Below are 22,036 nucleotides of genomic sequence, written 5' to 3' on the forward strand. Positions count from 1 at the left end.
TACCCCCGATGCATGCACCACAGCATCTGGCCTATATGGGTACTGGGAAATTGAACCTGTGTCCTTTGGTTTTGCAGACAAGTGCCTTAACTACTAAGCCATCTCTCCAGCCCTAGTATTTACTTTAAATTCATAAAATTAATGTTAACTAATTAATGCTGGTCATAGAAGTAATACATACGGGCCCAAAACCACAGCACGCGCCTTCCCCCCAATCCCTTGGTCTAAGTAACCTCACCTATTAAAGGTAATGCTTGTTGTAAGGATTAAATAAACATACACAAGGATATACACATGTACAAATATGCGCATAAGGTTTAGAACAATGCCAAGCATATAGTCAGTGCTCTTAGGTATTATGATTATCATTTTATGGAATCATTTCTTTTCTCTTATTTACTATCTTGACAGATTGCAGTAAACAGGATGTTCAGGATTACAACTAGCTAGAACTCAAAGAATCTTTACATTTGTCCAGAAGTTCAGGCTGGGGGGTGGGGGAGGGGGGGTCGGCTCAGCGATGAGCTCTCATTGTGCAATCCTGAGTACCCGAGTCTGTATTCCCAGACCCCGTATTTAAGCCAAAAGATGGGGGTTTCTATAAACCTAACACTCCCACAGCAAGAAGGGAAGTGGAGGCAGCAGAATTTCCTGGAAGCTCACAGATCAGCTAGTCCGAGGAACACAGCAGTGAACAATGGAACCAATGGAATGAGAGACCCTGTCTCAAAATGACGTGACAAGTGAGGACGGGCACCCAAAAGCCGTCTTCTGACCCCCACGCATGTGCGGCAGCACACTTGTACTAGCATGCACACGCATGTACATACACCACACACACACCAAACAATTTCTTTTCTGTTTACCAATTCACAGTACTTTCCGGGCTGTAGTCTATTGTTTCTTCCCACAGAGAGGTTCTTGCTTACACAAGGAGCATCTGGAGACTTCGTCTTTACTTTTTCTTCTAGAGATGGTCTTGATTCCTTTGAGCAGGTTCCTGTGGGCATTCAAAATGTTGAATCATGTGTCCAAATCTTAGATCTTCTTGACTACACAGATGCCTCAAAGTTGGCAATGACTGGTGTGTTTCTTATTTTCCTTGTCTGAACTTAGGTAAGTTCTTTTGTTGCGGCGGGGGGTGGGTTGGGGGGGGGGGTGTCCCAGGTCAAAGGGACAAATCAGTTCTATAAATTTGGTGGTCGTGAACTCTAGAAAAGGTGAATCTCCTCTTTCAGATCAACAAACATCCTCAAGACAGCACTGGAGGCAGAAGTTTCCTTATCCACTAGAGCTATCTCTTTCTACCTTCAGCTCACCATCCTGTCTGACCGAGAGACCTCCATCATGAGTCACTATCATAGTCTTCAAGACATTTGCCGACACCCAGCCCTAACCCCTACAATCTCTTCTCCTACCAGCTAGTGAAATGTTGGAAACCACTTCCCCCCCTGGGATGGGCGCACTGCCTTTGTTCTGCTAGGTCCTTTCAATATGGGGCTTTTGCACAAGGCTCTGTCCTCTGTCTAAGGAGACTTTCGCCTCCCCTTCCTGTTAGCAGCTCCTATTCATCTTTATTTTTATTTTAGTTTATTTATTTGAGAGAGAGAGAGAAAAAGGGAGATAGTTCAGCCACTGTAAACGAACTTCAGATGCATGCGCCACCTACGCATCTGGCTTAAAGTGGGTCCTGGGGAACTGAACCTAGGTCCATTGGCTTGGAAGTCAAGCACTGTAACCGCTAAGCCATCTCTCCAGCCCTTCTTTCATCTTTAGGTTTCAGCTCAATTTTTATTAAGTTGGAGATTCTCTGACACTTCCCTGACCCCAAGGAAAAACCATATGTATGTTATCACAACACCGTACACCTCTCTTTCATAGCAGTCCTGACAACTGTATTTGAAAGGTAATTTGAATGTTGGCCTCTCATGAGCATGTAAGTACCCTGAGGGCTCAGACCTTGGTTTTGGTTCATTGTTTTACATATTCCGTATTTTGAATAGTGCCTGAAATCATAGGTACCATATGTTATTGTCTTTGAGAATCTATTGCTCACACCTTACAACCATTGCTCCAAACCACATAGCAGCACGAAGTGGGCTTGTGACATAACGTGACTTCTCATAGTGACAAGCTGGTGGTTTTTGCCTCTTGGTTAAGCTCAGGAGGGAGGGGGCGGGGCGGGGCGGGGGGCTCTTTCTGTAGCCCGTAGCAGAAAATACTGGGTTTCCACATTACAGATAATTTGTTCTACTTGAGCCCCGCTTTTCAAAAGAGGAGAATGAGGGGGTGATCATTATTAATTATTTACTATCTGAGTCGGTTCCCAGGGGAGAAGGGATGGAGCAGAGTGGTTTCTAAGTCCCCGCCATCTCTACCCAACTTGTCATAACCTCCAGCCCTCTTTCCTGGGGGAGATTAATCTTTTCCCCAGGTCACTGTGGGAGGACCCTCCCACAGTCACCCAGAGGGGCGCTTTCCATCTTCCTGTATCACACCTTCAGTTTCAGACTTTCCCCTGAGGCTTCTTAGCACCACCCATCTTGTTCTCACTGAATATCTATTTAAAATGACTTCCATTCTATTGTGTAATACATGCTTTTCATTAAAGACTACTTGGAAAATGAACACATATTAAAAAATTTTTATTTATTTACTTATTTGACAGAGAAAGGGGGGGGAGGGAGGGAGAGAATGGGCATGCCAGGGCCTCCAACCACTGCACACAAACTCCAGACATGTGTGCCCCCTTGTGTATCTGGCTAATGTGAGTCCTGGGGAATCGAACCTGGGTCATTGTGCTTTGCAGGCAAATGCCTTAATCGTTAAGCCATCCCTCCAGCCCCAGTGTTAATATTTTGATGTATTTCCCTCTATTTTTTCCAAGCATAGATGTCTTTTTACACTGGATATTAATCAAAAGGCAGAGGAGTGACACACAGGTCTCTTTCCTTCTTTCTTTTTCTTTCCATGCTCACTCTCTTTCCCCCTCTCCTCTCCTCTCCCCTCTCTCTTTCTCGGGTCTCATGCAGCCCAAGTTGGTCTTGAATATGGATGTGAACTTCAGATTCTGTCCTGTTGTCATTTTGGCCAGGTTCTCTCACTGATCACGGAGCTTGCTATTTTCTGCAAGCCTTGGTGATTTCCTGGTCTCTTTGCTTCCCTGCAGGACAACAGCAGCGGTTATATTACCAAAAGCTATCCACAGGCTCAAGGGGAAGCTGGCCGTAACACCTGCAAGCACACTCCCAACCACATACCTCCTTCAGCAAGATTTCAACTCCCAAACTGCTGTCATCCGAGGACCAAGCATTCAGAACGCATGAGTTTACGGAGAACGCCTTATCCAAATGACTGCAGAACTCTTTTGTATTACATTTGTGACCCTAGGTGATGCTTATTTGTAGGTTGATGCTGGCTCATGTGCCCAAGGAGGGCCCTGACCTCAAAGCAAAGAAATTGGAAGGACTGGTCTGTCAGGCCCTGGCTGGTGTCTCCTGCATGAGCTGGGGAGCCCCAAGGTGTTATAACGGTGTAGCACAATGAAGTTCACACTTGACTCTTCAATTGTGATACCATATTTTCTAGCATTATAAAAGCTTACATTTAAAAACTTTGTATAATCTGTACACTTTCAATTTATTTTTATTTGCAATCAGAGGGAGGAGGGAGAGAAAGGAGAGACAGAGAAAGAGATAGAGAGTGAGAATATGGGCTCACCAGGGCCTCTAGCGGATACAAATGAGCTCCAGACGCATGTGCTACCTTGTGCACCTGGCTTTCCATGGGGCACTGGGACTAGTTCCCATTAAGTAGCCCACAGAGATCTCAAATTCACAGTCCTCTTTTTTTTTTTTTTTTAAACTTTCTGGGTACTGGGATTACAGATAGGTGCTACTAGGACCCTGCTCATAACTCAATATTTCTTCAAATTTTTGAATTAATTAAAATTTTTTTTTTTTTTTTTTTTTTTATGATTTATTTGAGAGCGACAGACACAGAGAGAAAGACAGATTGAGGGAGAGAGAGAGAATGGGCGCGCCAGGGCTTCCAGCCTCTGCAAACGAACTCCAGACGCGTGCGCCCCCTTGTGCATCTGGCTAACGTGGGACCTGGGGAACCGAGCCTCGAACCGGAGTCCTTAGGCTTCACAGGCAAGCGCTTAACCGCTAAGCCATCTCTCCAGCCCATTGAATTAATTAAAATTTTTTGAGCAAAGATTTCTTCACATAGCCATTGGTAGTGTGGGACTCACTATGTAGACCAAAATTGGGGTGATTCTCCAAACTCTGCCTCCAATATTGAGATTATAGACATGTATATCCACTCTTGGTTGTACAACTTGTAATTCTTTTTTTTTTAAATTGTGTGTGTGTGTATATGAGTGTGTGTGTGCATGTGGAAGTCAGAGGACAGTCTCATGTCAGTCAGGACCTTTCACCTTGCTTGAAGCAGGGTCTCACACTGCTTATACATGGCCGGCTAGCATCCGGGAGATTTACCTGTCTCTAACTCTTGTCTTTCTGAAGGCATGCATGCTGGGATTACAGATGTGTGCTATAGTACCTGGGTTTTGACTTGGGTTCTGAAAATCCAAACTTATATACTCACACATTTATGTCAAGTGTCTTATCCAGTGAGCCATTCTCTACCCCATAGCCCAAGCTGAGATTAAAAAAGAAATATTTTATTTACTTATTTGAGAGAGGCAGGGAGAGGGAGGCAAATAAATACAGAGACAATGTTCATGCCAGGACCTTCAGCCACTGCAAATGAACTCCAGACTCTTGCACCACCTTGTGCATCTGGCTTACATGGGTACTGGGGAATCCAATCTGGGTCCTTAGGCTTCGCAGGCAAGTACCCTAACTGCTAAGCAATCTCTCCAGCCCCCCCTTTTTTGGATTTGCAAGGAGAGTGAGGGGAAGAGGAGAGGGGGAGGAGGAAACACCAGAACCTCTTGCCACTATGAATGAACTCCAGATGCCACTTTGTGCATCTGGCTTTATGTGTATACTGGGAATTGAACCCAGATTGGCAAGCTTTGTAAGCTAGTGCCTTAAACTACCCACTTGAGTGTTTTCCTGCTTGCCTTCTACATGCGTCTTCTTTTGGGGTGCTTTCTCACTTTGATTACATGTTTGGGTTTTCTTTTCTTTGATTTCTGAGCCCTTTACTCTTCCTTCCTTCCCTTCCTTCCTTCCTTCCTTCCTTTCTTCCTTCCTTCCTTCCTTCCTTCCTTCCTTCCTTCCTTCCTTCCTTCCTTCCTTCCTTTCCTTTCCTTTCCCTCTCTCTCTCTCTTTCTCTCTCTCTCTTTCTCTCTTCCTTCTTTCTTTCCTTCCTTCCTTCCTTCCTTCCTTCCTTCCTTCCTTCCTTCCTTCCTTCCTTCCTGTTTTCTTTTTATTAAGAACATATTTTGTGGGCTGGAGAGATGGCTTAGCGGTTAAGCGCTTGCCTGTGAAGCCTAAGGACCCCGGTTCGAGGCTCGGTTCCCCAGGTCCCACGTTAGCCAGATGCACAAGGGGGTGCACGAGTCTGGAGTTCGTTTGCAGAGGCTGGAAGCCCTGGCGTGCCCATTCTCTCTCTCTCTCCCTCTATCTGTCTTTCTCTCTGTGTCTGTTGCTTTCAAATAAATAAATAAAAAATTTAAAAAAAAAGAACATATTTTGTATGGACACATCATGTGTTGGTACTATCTTTTCTTTCCACCCTGCTCCCATTATGCTGGGGTCCTCCTCAGTGGGGTGGCTGGTATTCCCCATGGGGTTGTGGGTTATTTCTTCATCCCCTCTGGTCTTTTAGGTGAACAGGATCTTTGGGCTCTTAAGTTTGCCTTCCATGTGTGGGCGTATGTGCCCCCTCCAGAGCCCTTCTACCCCTAAAGGTTTCTCTGCAGTAGAGATTCTCTACATCTCCACTCTCCCTTTCCAGCCAGACAAGGAGAATTCTCTTCTGGGTTGAGACTATCAGCTAGCCTTCTCCCTGGATCTTAATTCTCCCAATAAACCTCATAATTCATAATTTCTTCCTAAATAAATGTAATAATTCATACTTAACCTTTCTTGATGTCTGTTTTTATCAGTTCTTTGTTAAAATAAAATAAGGACTAAAAGTTGGGGTTCACAGGTCAGGGGAGCCCCTGAATCCCCAAACCCTGCATCAGCTGGGAACTCCATTTAATAACACTGTAAATAAGTTAGTGGTGTTTTCTTCTTTTGATGGTTAAATACCCGAGACTCACATTACAGGTGCCTGGAGGGCCACTTGCCTTTGGGTGCAAAGGGGGAAAAACCATGTAGCTAGGCAAACAAAATATCACTATTGTGATGAAACACAGAATTGCCATTACTGAATTTTCTGTTTTCTCCAGTCTATAATCTGATATAGCATGGTATGTCTTTAATTTTTTTCATCAAGGACTTTTTGCACTAGTTTTGATTTTTAAGGATACTTCAGTTAAGTATTATCTTTTTGTTTTGTTTTGTTTTTGAAGTAGGGTTTGACTCTAGCCCAGGCTGACCTGGAATTCACTATGTAGTCTCAGGATGGCTTTGAACTCACAGCGATCCTCCTACCTCTGCCTCCCAGGTGCTAGGGTTAAAGGCGTGTGCCACCATTCCTGGCTAAAATATTATCTTTATTGCTGAGTGTTTTGTCCCCAACACTCCCTACCTTTAATTTTTGTGCTTTGGCGAGTACCTCATTTACCTCATCCCAAGCCCTGATGATGTGGTGTAGTGTTCAAGCTGGGGCATCACTGAGGTCACAAACGAGTTTAAAGTCCTGGCTTCTACTTCTGGCTCCAATGCAAATAGTTCTCTCCTCCAAGTGCTATTACGTGCCACCACCCCTGCATTTACCTTTGGGCTGGGGGCTTCCTCAATGCATACTGATTCTATTAAAAGAGTTTGGGCTAGAGAGATGGCTTAGTGGCTAAAGGCACTTGCTTGCGGAGCCTTTTGGCTTACATTCAATTCCCTAGGGCCCATGGAAAGTCAGATGCACAAAGTGAGTTCATTTTTAGCAGCAGGAGGCCCTGGCATATTCATACTCTCTCAAATACATAAGTAAAATATTTTTTTTTTTAAAGTTTTTTGGTTCATTTTTTATTTATTTATTTGAGAGCGACAGACATAGAGAGAAAGACACATAGAGGGAAAGAGAGAGAATGGGCGCGCCAGGGCCTCCAGCCACTGCAAATGAACTCCAGACGCGTGCGCCCCCTTGTGCATCTGGCTAATGTGGGACCTGGGGAACCGAGCCTCGAACCGGGGTCCTTAGGCTTCACAGGCAAGTGCTTAACCGCTAAGCCATCTCTCCAGCCCAAGTAAAATATTTTTAAAGTGAGATTTTATTTTTCTATAAAATTACAGTAATAAATACATTTTCAGCATTCCTGACACTGTGCCTTGCACAGGGCATGCCTATCCAGCACGGGGCAGAGGTCAGCCCTCCCCTTTTGTGGTGGTGGTGGCATTAGGGAACTGTGCTCTATTTTTAACTCATTTCCTCTCAAAACAGCCTCATGTCACTCTTGCTTTTCTTCTTAGTTTTTTTTTCCCCTGGTCCTTTTTTCTTTTACCATGTGTGTGGGTGTGGGGGGGCATACACATTCACAGTGTATGTGTGGGTACATGTGTATGTGTTATGCATGCATACATGTGTGTGTGGAGGTCGGAGGACAATCTTGGGTGTTATCTTGTGCCATCTGCTTCTTTTTGAAATCTTTTTGAGACAGCGTCTCTCACTGGCCTGGAACAGAAAACTCCAGGGACCCTCCTGTCTTCACCTCCCTAGCACTGGGATTATAGGTGTATACTGCTATGCTGCATATTTTATGTGGGTACCAGGGATCAACCTAGGTCCTCATGCTTGCAAGGTAATAACTTCATCAACTAAGCTATCTTGCTAACCTATTTCTTTGCAGATTTATTTTTATCTTACTTGGCCCATCTTATATTTGAAGGGCCCCCGACACAAAGATATTTCATCTATTTAAATTTAAACAAATACTTTCCACCTTTTTTCATATCCTCCAACTGTGGGACACCAGTTCCCTTTATAGCATTTGCATTAAAGATGTATGCCTCGGGACACATCAGATGCAGTCTCCCACTCCTGACCTGTGCTTCCCTATATCTCTTTCACATCATGTCTGTTTTATATAGCAGATTGACCTAGAGGTTCCCAATAAATACCTACTGAGAAAGTTAAATGACATTAAAGATGTATAAGCAATCAACCCAGTAGGCCCCATCTCCTAACTCCAGCTCTGTTATGTTAGATCTGAAATGTGTATTCTGGGTACTCATCGAGATGAGCTCCTCCTATTCAGGTCTAAGACCGAAAACTTTCCCTTTGCAGCAGAGTGTAAATGAAGCTGGCTTGAAGAGTTTTCATCCTTGGGCATATACACTTCTGAGCTTCCATGGATGGGGCTATAGCTGAACACGGGTGTCTACCTGGATTTTCTATCCTTGTGTGTTTTGACCTTCAGTACTTGCATATCCACACAGCACCTTCCGGGAATCTGTAGTAAGAGCTACTGTGACTCCCTGTAAAAGTAGCTCATGAGGGTCAAGTTTGTGAGGAACAAGAGCATGTTGGATGAAACAGTGTAAACTCAGCATAGTGCCAGGCACATAATTGGTGGTTCTCTTAGTATGTCCATTTTCAACAGCAAACCTGCTTCCACTGGATGTGTCTGTCTGTCTGTCTTGAATGTCTTGAATGACCTTCAAGTCCTGGGGTAGGGCTCCAAGCCCTGTCCTGAGGCCTAGACGCTATGCTGTGTTGAAATTTCCTCCACCAAACAAATTAGTCCGTTGCTTCTAAGTTCAGCCTCACTCAGCTTTTCAGGACACAGCGGAGCATAGCCAGATTCTTTGCTAGAGTGTAATATGCATGGCCTAGAGCCCAGTTCTCACAGTCATCGCTCTCCTCTCAGACCTCAGGGGCCTGGTCTTACTGTCTGGATTCAAACACATGAGACTGTGTGGATCATTTTACATGTAAGCTACAACAGAAGTCACCATTCTGTTCCAAATGGTGAATCTTTGGAGTAAGACTTGAGGGCACACTGCTGTCTAGAAGAAATTCTCCAAGTTAACTGAATGGCCTTGGTATGTCTGGCATCACAGGTGTGGAGTGGGGACCCTTTACCTGCAGGCAGACATGAAGAATATTAGAATTGGGCAGGGTTCTGGATCTTTCCTAAAAGCCCCTGTATCCCAGACACTTTCCCAGGGTACCCAGCCCAAAGCCCCAGGGTGCATGCCCCTCCCACCTGTCCAATCACGTTCAGCCTAGAACAACCATTCTGCACGTGTGTATACCTTTCTACGTGCTCAACAAACTGAGCTTTTCTTGCAATAAATTTGTCAGAAGCAAGTACTTCAATCAAAAAGAAAACTGCTCTCAAGATCCCTAATCGTTTTGGTTTTGTTTGGGAGAGGAAGCAAAAAGACACAAGAAAGTGCCATTGTTTCTGCAAAGCACAGGCCGTGATGGAATGGAAGTCTTACGTCTTTTATTTTTTGCATATGTATATGGTGTGTGTATGTTATATGCATGTTAATATTCGTGTGTGTGTGTGTGTGTGTGTGTGTGTGTGTAGGCCAGAGGTCAATGTCAGGTGTCTTCCCCAGTCACTCTCCACCTTATTTTTTTAATTTTAATTTTGTAAGTGTGTGTGGTATGCACATGCATGTGCCCTTGAAGTGTCTTGTATGCTCACCTGAGGTGGCTGGAGTGGAACATCTGGCGTTCCACCCCATTGCTCTTCTGCCTGGTTTTGTTTTGAGACTCATTTTTCCTCCCTTTCTTTCCATCTCCCTCCCTCCCTTGTCACCCATTCTCTCTCTTTTACTAAGTCAGGAGCTTCAAGGGCTCAGACGACTCTTGGGTCTCTGCTCCCCATGGGACTGGGGTTACAGGTGCACGTGGCCACAGCCAGCCGTGTTAAGTGGGATCTGGCGATTTGAAACTCAGGTAGTCTCAGGCCCCCTTGGGCCCCTCATGCTTGCGCAGGAAGCACACTGAACGGCTGAGCCATCTCTCCAGCTCTCTACCTCATGTTTTGATGCACGATCTCTTTCCGTGAACACGAAGCTTACTGATTGGGCTAGCTTAGTCAGTCAGTAGGCCTGCTGATCCTCTGTCTGCCTCCTCAGTGCTGAGATGACAGGCATATACCGCCATGCTTGACTCTTACATGGTCCCTGGGGAATCTGAACTCAGGTCCTCATGATCGCACAGCAAGTACTTTACCCACTGAACCATCTCCTCAGCCCCTAGGCACTGAGGGAGGGCGCAAATCAGAAGTCACATAGCGAGAGCAAAGAAACACTTGCCTGCTAGAGTTTACTGTGCTTCAGGAGCAAGTGGAAGCATCTACCCCAGTCATGCCTTTTTCCTTATCCATGACCATAGTCAGGATTTCCATCTCATTCTTTTTTTTTTTGGTTTTTCAAGGTAGGGTTTCACCCTAGCCCAAGCTGACCTGTAATTCACTATGGAGTCTCAGGGTGGCCTCGAACTCACGGCGATCCTCCTACCTTTGCGTCCCAAATCCTGGGATTAAAGGCATGCACCACCATGCCCAGCTCCATCTCATTCTTATCTAGAACCTCTTTCTTATTCTATTTGTACCAGGTTGCTCCATTTGGACTTCTCAAAGACGGTTCTCATCTATCCCCCGTATTCTTGTGTAACCCTGAGTACAGCTATGAGAAGATGTCTAGATGATGTTCTCAAAGCTACATGGACTTTACGTGTCTGGCATCGCAGGCAGGAAGCAGGAACTCATTACATGCAGACAGATATTGCAAAGTAGCAGAAACATCATCTTCTCATGTCAGAGAATGAGATTCCCAAAGGTGAAGAAATGTTCACCTGAATGGGAACCAGGAAAAAAAAAGGCAATTAATGAGATGAAACTCAGCTCTAAAGCTTCTTACCACTTTGGGAATCTGTACAATGGAGTAAAGCACACTTGGTTGGTCCTCTTCTGAATTAGTCTCCTGTTAGAAAACAAACAGGGGCTAGAGTGAGACCTTACCTCCAAAACAACAAACAAACAAAATTACCACCCACTGTCTCAGTCACACAGACACGACCAGAGAGGCATGATCTAAACACAGTCCAGACAAGGGAAAGTAGAGGTAGAGGTAGATGGTGAGACAAAAAAGAAGTTTCTAGAACAGGAATAGGCAGTAGGAGCACTCTCCTTATAATAATAAAGAATAATAAGGATAATAAATAACTTTAAAGGAAGCCATTGTGTTATTTATTTTCTTAATTGCATTATTAGTTACATTATGTTTCAGTGAAATTCAAAAATAATTAAGATATGTCTCATAAACTACTAGTCTCTTAGGGTGGCTAAAGGACAATATGAAATACCAGTGCTCATGTTGCAAATAAACTTTCCCCAAAGCATAGGGTTCCTGGAGAAACCAGTAAGGATGCCTGATATACTAGAATAAAACAAACCAACAGCAATAATAAAGTTTCTTCCTGGTTAGAGAAAAAGGTCCTGATTTGGTTGGTATTTATTTCTGGCCACCCATGGCTGCCCTGCAATCTCTCTGGGATGTAACCTGAACAGACAGAGAGGGAAGATAGTGATAAACTGATATGTGTGTGTGTGTGTGTGTGTGTGTGTGTGTGTGTATACATATACACACATACCTCTCTCCCTCTCTCTCTCTCTCTCTCTCTCTCTCTCTCTCTCTCTCTCTCTCTCTCTCTCGGCAAGCCTAACAGACTGGCCTTTGTTTTTAATGCAAGAGAGCTAGAGCAAGAGAGGGAGAGAGAGAAAGAGAGAGATATTGGCACACCAGGGCCTCCAGGGACTGTAATTGAACTCCAGACTCATGCACCACCTTGTGCACTTGCGACGTTACACACTTGTGTCACTTTGTGCATCTGGCTTGCATGGGATCTGAAGAGTTAAACATGGGTCTTTGCAGGCAAGCACCTTAACTGATAAACTATCTTGCCAGCCCTAAAGTGATATAAATCAGTTGAATAGGTCACAAAGTGGCCCTTCACACCTGTGTGAGGGAGAAAGGACCAGTCACAATGCCAACAATGAGGAAGAGGAAACATAATGCTTTCTCTTTGAAAGAGGTAAGGTAGCTAAGTTTTGTAGGTCAGTGTAACCTGGTCGAGAGACCAAGCACTAAAGTAAAACTGGTGGTTTGAGGCTCCAAAGTGTTTGTTTATTTTTCATTAAGTGAGTCAATGTGGAAAAAGGCTTTACATATTCTAAACGGCTACCCTCACCTGAGCTGCAATGATTGATTCTGGGACCTTTCTGAAGCTGTCTACTTATTTAATATCTGTAAATTTTCTTTTGTTATTTGAGTTTCTTTACATGTTATTCTTACAATTTTCTTCATCGATTCTTGGCCTTTTGGCTGTGATCAAGATAATTTTCTTTAAGTTGTGTTTGTTTCACTCAGTGAAGTGGAACTTGGGAGTCTTGAGTATGGGTCCAGATAAACTATAGGCCCTGGGACTCATCTCCTGAAGACATTTTGACCACCTCAAAGGAAAGAGTTATCTCTAGAGCATCAAGTCTTCTGATACCCTGACTACAAATATCATGTCAGTTCACACTTCTCTACCCACTGCTTCATGCAAAGAAAACGGGCCTTTGAGCAGCCTTTATAAAGTGTGGGAGGGAAGAAATGATTCATGCTTACCTGAGCGTTACTGGTTGGGTGAGAACTGGCTGTTCCAGAGGTCACCGACTTCAGCACAGATGAATTCATAAAGATGTGGGAGAGACAAGAAGACTGAGTGTTAAGGACTTCTCATTCACAATCCCCATTCCCATGCTATCCAACGTGTGAGAAAAAAAATCTCAAGTGAAGCCAAGAAAGCCTTGAAGAGGTGGATCAGGTCCCAGAAAAGATGGGAAAGGACTCACATTCATGCATGGGATTGTGTCGTACACTGCACTCTCCTCCACATAGGGGCAGGAGTTAGGAACTTCCTGATGGATGCCCACTTTCTTCATCTCATCAATGGTGTCTGAAACCACATTGAGAGAATCAAAGCCTGCCTCTTCTAACATTTACCAACCCTCCTTGCCCACCACGCCACGTGGATGGCCCACTCAGGGTGACCAGTCATCCCAGTTGCCCTATAGTTGAAGGATTCTGGGACAGAGAACTCTCAGTGTTTAAACTGGAAAATACTAGACATGTCCAAATGAATCAATCACCCTGTCACTTCATGCCCTGATCTCTGGATCAAAGTGATCAAAGTGGGAAGCAGAGGTGGTAAGAGATGCTGTCAATAGGGAAGGCAATCTTAAAGTCTGCAGTTCAAACCCGACCGTTCCTTAGGTTTCTCCCCAGCAGCCCCTCCCCTAGGTGAGAGCTTGGGAAGACAAGTTAGGACTTCCTGACACAGCATGGGGTGCAGAGAAAAGTTTTCCCAGGAAGAATGTGTCCAAGAAGTCTTGATACTGATTTAGTGGGGAAGACAGGCAGGTCTGGGGCACTGACAGGGGTGAAAATAGGGAGGACTAGCTAGAGGGTGTTGACCTGCAGGCTATCAAAGTTGAAGGTCACTACCTCCCAGGTAGGATCAGAACCAGCAATGTGAGACCACGTCACGAAGTCTTTCTGTAGGAAGGAGCAGAATGGCCACTAAAGACGGACCCCATTCTCAAGAGAGAAGGCAAAGAGCTCTCTCTCTCTCAACCTCTCTCTCTCTCTCTTCTCCAGAGCTAAGGAGTAGAGCTGACTATGCACCTTTGAAAGGCGGAGACCATGACCTACCGCTTCATCTCTGTATCTTCAACCCCAGCCTTGCCAATGGGTCCATATATTGCTTGAGAAATAAATGAGGGAGAAATGCATGAAATGAAGACAAAAATTGTACATACTCTACCTTTGCGTTTTTTTGTCCTTGCAATCAGCCTAATAGACGCCAGTACAACAAGGATGAACAGGATAGGCACACACAGGTAGGTCAGGAAGAACATGAAGGAATCCAGGCCGTTGGCAGCACCTTGCAAGAGAGAATGGGGAGAGCCATGCAGAGGGGAGACAAGTCCGCCAGGAAAGAGGATCCAATTTTAGAGTACCTGCAGCTTCCCTCCAGCCTGGTGGCTTCCTAGAGGCCTCTAGTTTTCACAGACAGTCTGTTCATATGGGGACCAAGAAGCCAAAGCAGATAGTTAACTCCACCCCAAATCCCCTGTCACCTTCACAGAGCTTCCAGGCAAGTATGGGGCTTGATGAATTGGTGCTGATGGGATTGCTGGCAATGCAGATGAAGGTCATGCCTCTCTCTCTCAGTTTCCAGGAGACGGGGAGGATGGAGCCATCATGAGACTCATTGGCTATCCGCCCTACAACCTTCCAGCTGTAACTCACATCCCCTGCCTGATCCACGGAACATGTCAGATTGGTCACACAGGTGCCATTCTTATTGTCTTGCTGACCCATGGTGACTCTAGGTTTTGTCAGGTACTCTGTGAATGAGAAAGAGAAACTGAGGATGGAGGTTATACCAAAACCCTCCTTTCTCTGAGTTAGCTTTCTCAACCTGAGCCTGAATCTCCCTGGAAAGTTCCAGAATGGAGAAGCAGCAGAAAATCAGAACAGAATTTTTATCTTATCTATCTAGTACGAGAACTATCTAGGTCAGCTTGCCCATAGTTATATAGCAATAACAACAATAATGAGAGAAATAATTATGAAAAGAAATGTAGCTGTCATTCTCTAAGCCCAGCAGGACAAAAAGCCCTGTGCTTAAGTGCTTTTTACACACTAATTAACTTAGCCCTTGTTAGAGACTTTTTTTTTTTTTTTTTTGGAGATAGAGTTTCAGTCTAGCCCAGGCTGACCTGGAATTCACTATATAGTCTCAGGGTGGTCTCAAACTTACTGCGATCCTCCTACATCTGCCTCCCAAGTGCTGGGATTAAAGGCGTGCACCACCACACCTGGCTCAGGAGTCCCTGACGACACTTTCATTCTACTCTCCAGTAAAGAATAACACTGGAGTCCCACATCTCTTTGCCTGAGCTCACTGCTCTTCTCTCACGGGGTTAGGGCTTGGTTCAGTGGTTAGTAGTGAAAGCCTGACATCCACCGTCTATCTCTGTAGGGGTCATGCCAGTAAATATTGCAGTTCACAAATATCTTCCCTCTTTTCTTTCTCCCGCTAGCTAGATTGTCTTCAGAATGTATAATTTCTGTTCTCTTCACCTATGTCACCATAGAACACATGTGTAGATTGAGGTTCTTGACCTACCTGTTAGCAAGTCTCAAGAGCCTTCTCCTGGTTTCCCTGATAGTACAGCTCCATTTGTGAGTAACGACTATTCTGATAGCGAGCTCAATAATTACTCTGTAAGTTCAGCTTCCCTGCATGGGCTCCTCAGTCTAGACACAGGAGAAAATTATCTACCTTCCTCAGTATTCTCCTTCTCTCTTCTCTCTCCTGTCTTTTGAGACAGGATCTCACTATGGTATCCAGGTTAGCCTCTAAATCTTGGGCCCAAGTTACCCTCCTGCCCCAGTCTCCTAAGTAGTTAGAATTACAGGTGTGAACCTCCACACTTGGCTTTTGTCATTTTTCTGATTCTTGTCTATTTCTCAATTGCTTAGAATCTGTAAGGAAAGAAGTGATTGATGTTTGTACCCAGTAATCTTATTAAGATAGGTATTACTTTCCTTCCCAGTACAGATTCGAAGCCCAGCCTCTAAGAAATCACCTACGCTGGCTAAACCATGCACCTTGTAGATATCCAGTGCTTATAATGCCCATTTCCTACACCACATCGACTTTCATAGAATCCCAGAGTAAGCTGGGATCTCAGGGGTCATCATCCATGCAGGAGTTCCTTCTCTCACACTCTTGCCACGTGATTATCAAGCCCCTACTTGAACATCTCTTGTATCAGGATGCTCACCACATCCACATGGCAGCTGTTCACCATTCAAATTGACCTCGCTTACCATAGACATGTAGTGCATACTCCTGGATGAAGGGGGACTTCGAAGATTCACCATGCATCTCCACACGGTAGACACCCGTGTCATCCTTCTTCAGTGGGCCAAGTTTCAAGGAGCAGCCTCCATCCGTAAAGACTATCCTTTCTTTGTTATGAGTTTGGGTCACTATGACAGTGGCTTGCTTCCCTTCCACAGCTGGTTGTGAGGCAACAAGAGAAACTGCGTTGAAGGTCCAGATAAAAGTGTCACCCTGCTTTACTGTGCAACTCAGAGGGAAGGTCACAGATCCACCAAGGGCGCCAGTGAGCTTCTTCAGGGTTCCAGAAGCTGCTGACACTGCGGACATAGAGAGCCAGAAAATGAGCCCATGCCACCCATTAGCTCCATGTGGGTCCTGGGAGGATCTTGAGAGATGCCCCCAAGTTCAAGACAAGCAGAACCTGGGGAGCTCTTAAAGTACAGAGGTCACAACCTTCTGCCTGCCGGTCATCCACATTCACCCTACCTGTTCCCAGAGGTGCCTGGCTGGAAAGACCCAGTTCTGCAGTGGGCTGGAAAGCCCAGCTCCATTCTTCATGGGTTTCTGCCATTGGACAGGAAGTTTCTGTCTTAGGACTGCCAGATTGTTCCAGAGAGACCTCGGTGAAGGAGGCCTCCCCAACCGTGAAGCAGCATGCATGGATCCCAGCAAAGAGAGGCAAGCCATTTGATCCTAATAGAGCAATAGCTTCCAAATTTAGGGTTGATTTATCTTTATTACAAGTTTTTTATTTTTGCTTTTCCTATAGGATCTTGCTCTAGCCCAGGCTGACCTCGAATTAACTCGGTAGTCTCAGGGTGGCCTTGAACTCACAGTGATCCTCTGAGTTATCTTTTATTTTATTAATTATAATAGACTCAAAGTCACTTCCCTTCCATAAGGTCATCATTCGATTGCATCCTAATATGTCTGAGTGGAAAGGAGAGGAGTAAGAGATCTGTGTGCCTGTACTGACTCATGATGCTTACCCCAAACTATTAAGAATTGTAGGAGAGTTTTTCATTCACAAGAAATTTTTGTTTCACTACAATCTCAGCTGCATTTTGGGGAGATATTTAAGGTGTGGATTAGTCCCTTTCTGTTGTAATAACAAAATACAAAATTACTTTACCATATCCCAAAATGAGACCACTCTACATTATCAAACTTCCACCAATTGTGGGCTACAAGAGGGCCTACACCTATTAAATTATCTCTAAAATAACAATGGTTATTCCGTTTATCTGGTGCTGACTTCACTCTCCATTGGAGAATTTACTTCTCTTTTTCACATGGAAGCAGATCCTAAGGAGAGAACCAGCCCATCACGCCTTAACAGGGCCCCAGCTGAAACCAATAGTAATTGGGGAAATGAGCAAGAATGCTGCTTTCTTGGTGAACCTGGTACCAGCACAAGGGTGAAAGAGATAGACACAGAGAACACCCAACTCTTACCAAGCCAGATATCCAGAGACACAGAGGCTCCCAACACCTCATCACTGAAGCAGACCTAAAATGAACCCAACATGGCTCAGGGAAATTTGCGGAAGAGGGAGAGGAAAGAATGTCAGAGCCACATGTTGAGTTGTTATGCACGGAGACATTGCCTCTTACCCATAACTGATGGTTAACCTCATATTCCCCAATAAGGAGGGTCCCTGAGGAGGCGGGAAGGACAGGAAGGAGGCTAACAATGGTACCAAAATGTCTGTATATACACTGTGTACCTAACTAATAGGAAAGTCTTCTTTTTAGTGTACAGTTTTGGAGGTTGGAAGCTGGGCAGCACCATCTGTTGGGATTCTGGCAAGGACCCCCTTGGCTGGTCATGAGAGGGCCGAGAAACAGAATGGAAGTCATCCCTCCACTGAAGACACCAGGCATAGGGACCCTTACCTTGTGATAACCTGCTCTAGAGAGAGCTAGCTCCCTCCCAGACAGCAGCACTCACTTCTCAGAGTGGTGCCCCTATAACTTCACACCTTCTGCTCGGCCCCACTTCTTAACTCCTTACAACTTAACACTTCCACATCTCTATAACACCACACTGGGGACTAAGCTTCTAACACACAACTAAATGTGGCTTTAGTGTGTTGGCATGTAGCTAAGCCATGAGTAATTACTCTTTTCACTTTTTTTTACTCTTTCACAATGTGGTTCTATTTTCTCAGGGTCAATACTATGAGATGTGAACTATGTGGGAGTCTATGTACATTCATTGTTCCTTGTTACAGTGAAATGGGAGGACGATGGGACAGCTTGTCCCACTGTATGTTCTCTCTCTCTCTCTCTGTCTCTCATGGTGGCAGAGGTGTATCTCAGTGGTATGTGTTAGGTTGAAATGGGCTTCCTAAAAGGGAGTCACTAAAAGAAAGACAGGATGGCTACAGGGAGATATAAGGAAATGGATCATCCACATTCCTCAAGAACGATGCCCCAAGAGTAGAATTTACCACCCCTCCTTATCTCTCACCAGGTTAGTCCTGGTCTCACCCTGAGATCAGAGATTTACTGTGCCCCTGTCTCTCACCAGGTCACTCCTGGTCTCACCCTGAGATCAGAGATTTACTGTGCCCCTGTCTCTCACCAGGTCACTCCTGGTCTCACCCTGAGATCAGAGATTTACTGTGCCCCTGTCTCTCACCAGGTCACTCCTGGTCTCACCCTGAGATCAGAGATTTACGGGGCCCCTGTCTCTCACCAGGTCACTCCTGGTCTCACCCTGAGATCAGAGATTTACTGTGCCCCTGTCTCTCACCAGGTCACTCCTGGTCTCACCCTGAGATCAGAGATTTACTGTGCCCCTATCTCTCACCAGGTCACTCCTGGTCTCTCCAAATGGCTAATGTAAAAAAACAGATTTGCTGCCCTAACAAGAAAATTCCTTCCCCTTTCTCACCTTCTGCCTATTGTAAAAACACTGCTCCGCTCTGGAGAGTCAGTCCTGGCAGCTCTGGATTTGATCCCGGGGGTGGAGAGAAGAGACAGATATGGGAGAAGTGGGAGAAGTAGCTCTTCTTCTCAGAGATCTGTGTTCTGTTTCCACATATCACTTTGACTTTCAGTTTTCTGATCTCTTCTAGGGGGAGAAAATAAAACCATGATTTTATTTTTTCTGGGAACTTCAGACTGAGGTGTAAATATGGACCTGAAAGTGTTTTGCAAAGCGCATGGCTACCTGACAGCTCTGTGGGAGCATCCTTGGGGAGGCCTCCCATTTTTTAGTCTCATTGCTGCCAAAGAGAGAGAGAGAGAGAGAGAGAGAGAGAGAGAGAGAGAGAGAGAGAGAGAGAGAGAGAAAATATTTCCCAATACATCTTTGGACTACTTCTCTGAAAAGTGAGCCAGAGATTCACGTGCCAGCCTGAATCATCACCCAGGCAACGTGCCCATGGAGGTGTGAGGGGCTGGGCAGGACATTCTTGGACCTCTGCCTAGGCCAAGACTCCGGGTTTCTGTCATCAGGAGCATTACCTCACCCAGTTTTGCTCCACAACCCAATGAGACAACAGCTTCTCACTCTTGCCACTCCCTCCCTTTGCTCTTGCTGTCACTTCCCTTCCTTGTTCTAGCCTCAATAGGTCAAGGTTACAAGGCACATCCATCATCAGTGCAGCCACATGTCGGATGGATATGGGGGGGGGCGAAAATTTCAGAGGAGTAAGAGGCAAAGTCCACTTTAAGTACCTGCCTCCTTATCTCCCACCTGGTCACTTCTGGTCTCACACCCTATGGCTAATGTAAAGAACAAAGGAGTTCCTTCCCTTCCTCACCTTCCCCCAACTGAAGAGCCTATAAAGCCCACTATCTGTAATCTCAAAGTTGACTGCTCTGCTCTTGAGAGACAGTCCTGGCAGCTTGTGTTTTTCCTGAATAAAAGCTTCCATCTTTGCTTCAGAGTGGTCTCTGTGGTCTTGGTCACTCCTGAACCTTATAGTAACCATGGCTGTGAAAGCTACTCCTTGGCCCCTCTCATCTGGCTGGAGTGATCTCCTCTTGGTGCAACCGTGTCCCCAATGCAATGATTCCTATTTGTCTTGGGCCTTCCAGTCCCTATCTTGGGCTGCTATACTTGGAGAGGGAAGAAATTCTCTTGCAGTGGAAGATTCAGTTCAAACACACATTTCCTGAACACCTCTCTGCTGTCAAGTATGGTGTTAGAAAGTTTGGTGTGGCGGGGTTGAGGGGGTTGGCTTAATGGGTTGTTAAGTGCTTGCCACACAATTATGAGGACCTGAGTTCGGTTCACCAGCAGCCACAGCAAATGGCAGCTATGGTGTGTCCTTATAATTCCAGTGCTGGGGAGTTAGAGACGGAATCCCAGGGGCTCTCTGGCTAGCGAGTATAGTGAGAGACTTTATTTCAAAAACTAAGGTGGAGAACAAATTGAGGAAGACACTTCTCACTACCAACAGTTTTTCAAGTAATATTTCATTAACTGCTAGGCACAGGAGAAAAGCAAAAGTTCAGTAATGCAGCTATTAAGTGAAAACCAGAATAGTCTTGTCTATTAGTCAGTACTGCTTTCGTTGCATGCCCACTGCGTGTTCTAGAACAATCTTTCTAGAACCTCCTTTCAGCCATGGGAGATGGAATACCTATTGCCCACGGCCTGCTAGAGTGGGGACTGTGCATGCAGCTGATTTTCACAACGGCATCCCGTCTTGTCGCACATACTGCAGGTGGGCAGCTCAGACTTTTTCAAAGCCCTGACGAGCCCTCCTCCACCTCACCTTCAAGTTCTAATTCTGATCACCATATCCGTTCAGGGAGTGATTTCTAAAGTAAGCCTGTCTCAGGACCATCTGCTTAAGGCCAGGTGCTTCCTAACAGTGCAAACTTAGATGAAGTGAAGTGTGGTCTGGTGATGGGGAAGAAGGATCAAGAGCGCTGTGTAGTTTTGGACACGTCACTTCAGATAGGCTTGGAGTCAGATAGGCTTGGAGTGCACCTGCCCAGCTATGAGGGCAATCTCATAGTAGTACCCTGTAAGTTTGATGGCGAGAGTGACATTTCTCATGTAGACGGCTCCTGATCTATGTTGAGAATACTGAGGATCGTAAACTCTTTAATCACTATCATCCCTATGACAGGTGCATACAAGTCCTTAGTCTTCCATATGATTAAACACAGAATGACTATAATAAATTTAGCTTTCCAAATACAGACTGACTAGGTTGCTTGAGCTAAGACAGAAAAGTCAAATATTTCCTTCCACCAAATCTGTTTAGATATATATTTAAATAAAATGTATTTGTAAGTAAATACACATCTGTATGATTTTACTTTTTAAATCATTCTTAGAGGAAGGAAGGCTAAAAGATAAAGACCCTAGGCACAGGTAGGATTTGGCTCTGTAATCTAATTCTTTGCAGAATCTGGGTTAACACACAGGCCTTTAAAACCCCAGACTTCTATCAGCCCTTCCTTCCCTGAGGCAATCAGAAGGGAGTTCATTCTCAGAGCTGTTCCTATCTAGAGACCAGAGTTTACCTTTCTAATGCTAAGTGAGGGCAAGCTTCCAGCATGGACCCAATCACCCGGGAGCTACATGGGATGGTACAATAGGAGAATGGGAAAGGGTTTAAGACTCACCCGTAAGCCAGCAGAGTAGAGAGGCAAGGATGAAGTGTTTTAGGAAGCCAGCCATATCGTGTTCTCGTTGTTAGGCAATAAAATGGTCCGATTTCACTCGAGTACAGCTCACATCTGCTCCTCAGCTGGTGGTTTAAATAAAGTAGGAGGGGTCATGGGATTGACAGCTGAGAATGAGCCGTCTGTAGCTGCTTTTAGTCACCATTCACTGGCAAATAAAGTCTCCAGCAAAGGAGGGAAAAACTGAATTGAACCCTAGCGAAGGTAGAACTTGTATTTTCTGTTACAGATATAGTCACGTACTTGGTAGGCATCAAGTGTATATGGTTTGCCTTTTCTGTTTCACCACATTCCCTCTCAGAGCCCCAGAAACAGGAAATAGGTTAGATGAAATAGCACTTGAGGGGATATTTAATATGACACTTTTCTGAGTGCCAGG

The 22,036-nt window shown here is 45.1% G+C and overlaps 1 protein-coding gene across 1 annotated transcript; it reads right to left on the reverse strand.

The window, feature by feature from the left end:
* Window positions 1-3,100: 3,100 nt before the first annotated feature.
* On the reverse strand, window positions 3,101-21,715 carry Slamf7 (SLAM family member 7). The gene is made up of 6 exons (XM_045143873.1): window positions 21,598-21,715; window positions 15,987-16,319; window positions 14,225-14,494; window positions 13,909-14,028; window positions 12,938-13,041; window positions 3,101-3,163 (listed from the first exon to the last, which is right to left on the reverse strand). Exons 1-6 carry the CDS (start codon window positions 21,650-21,652, stop codon window positions 3,101-3,103), a joined length of 945 nt encoding a protein of 314 aa, XP_044999808.1. The 5' UTR covers window positions 21,653-21,715.
* Between the last annotated feature and the right edge of the window lie 321 nt (window positions 21,716-22,036).

Source organism: Jaculus jaculus, chromosome 1, assembly GCF_020740685.1.
Source record: "Jaculus jaculus isolate mJacJac1 chromosome 1, mJacJac1.mat.Y.cur, whole genome shotgun sequence".
NCBI classification, from domain to species: domain Eukaryota; kingdom Metazoa; phylum Chordata; class Mammalia; order Rodentia; family Dipodidae; genus Jaculus; species Jaculus jaculus.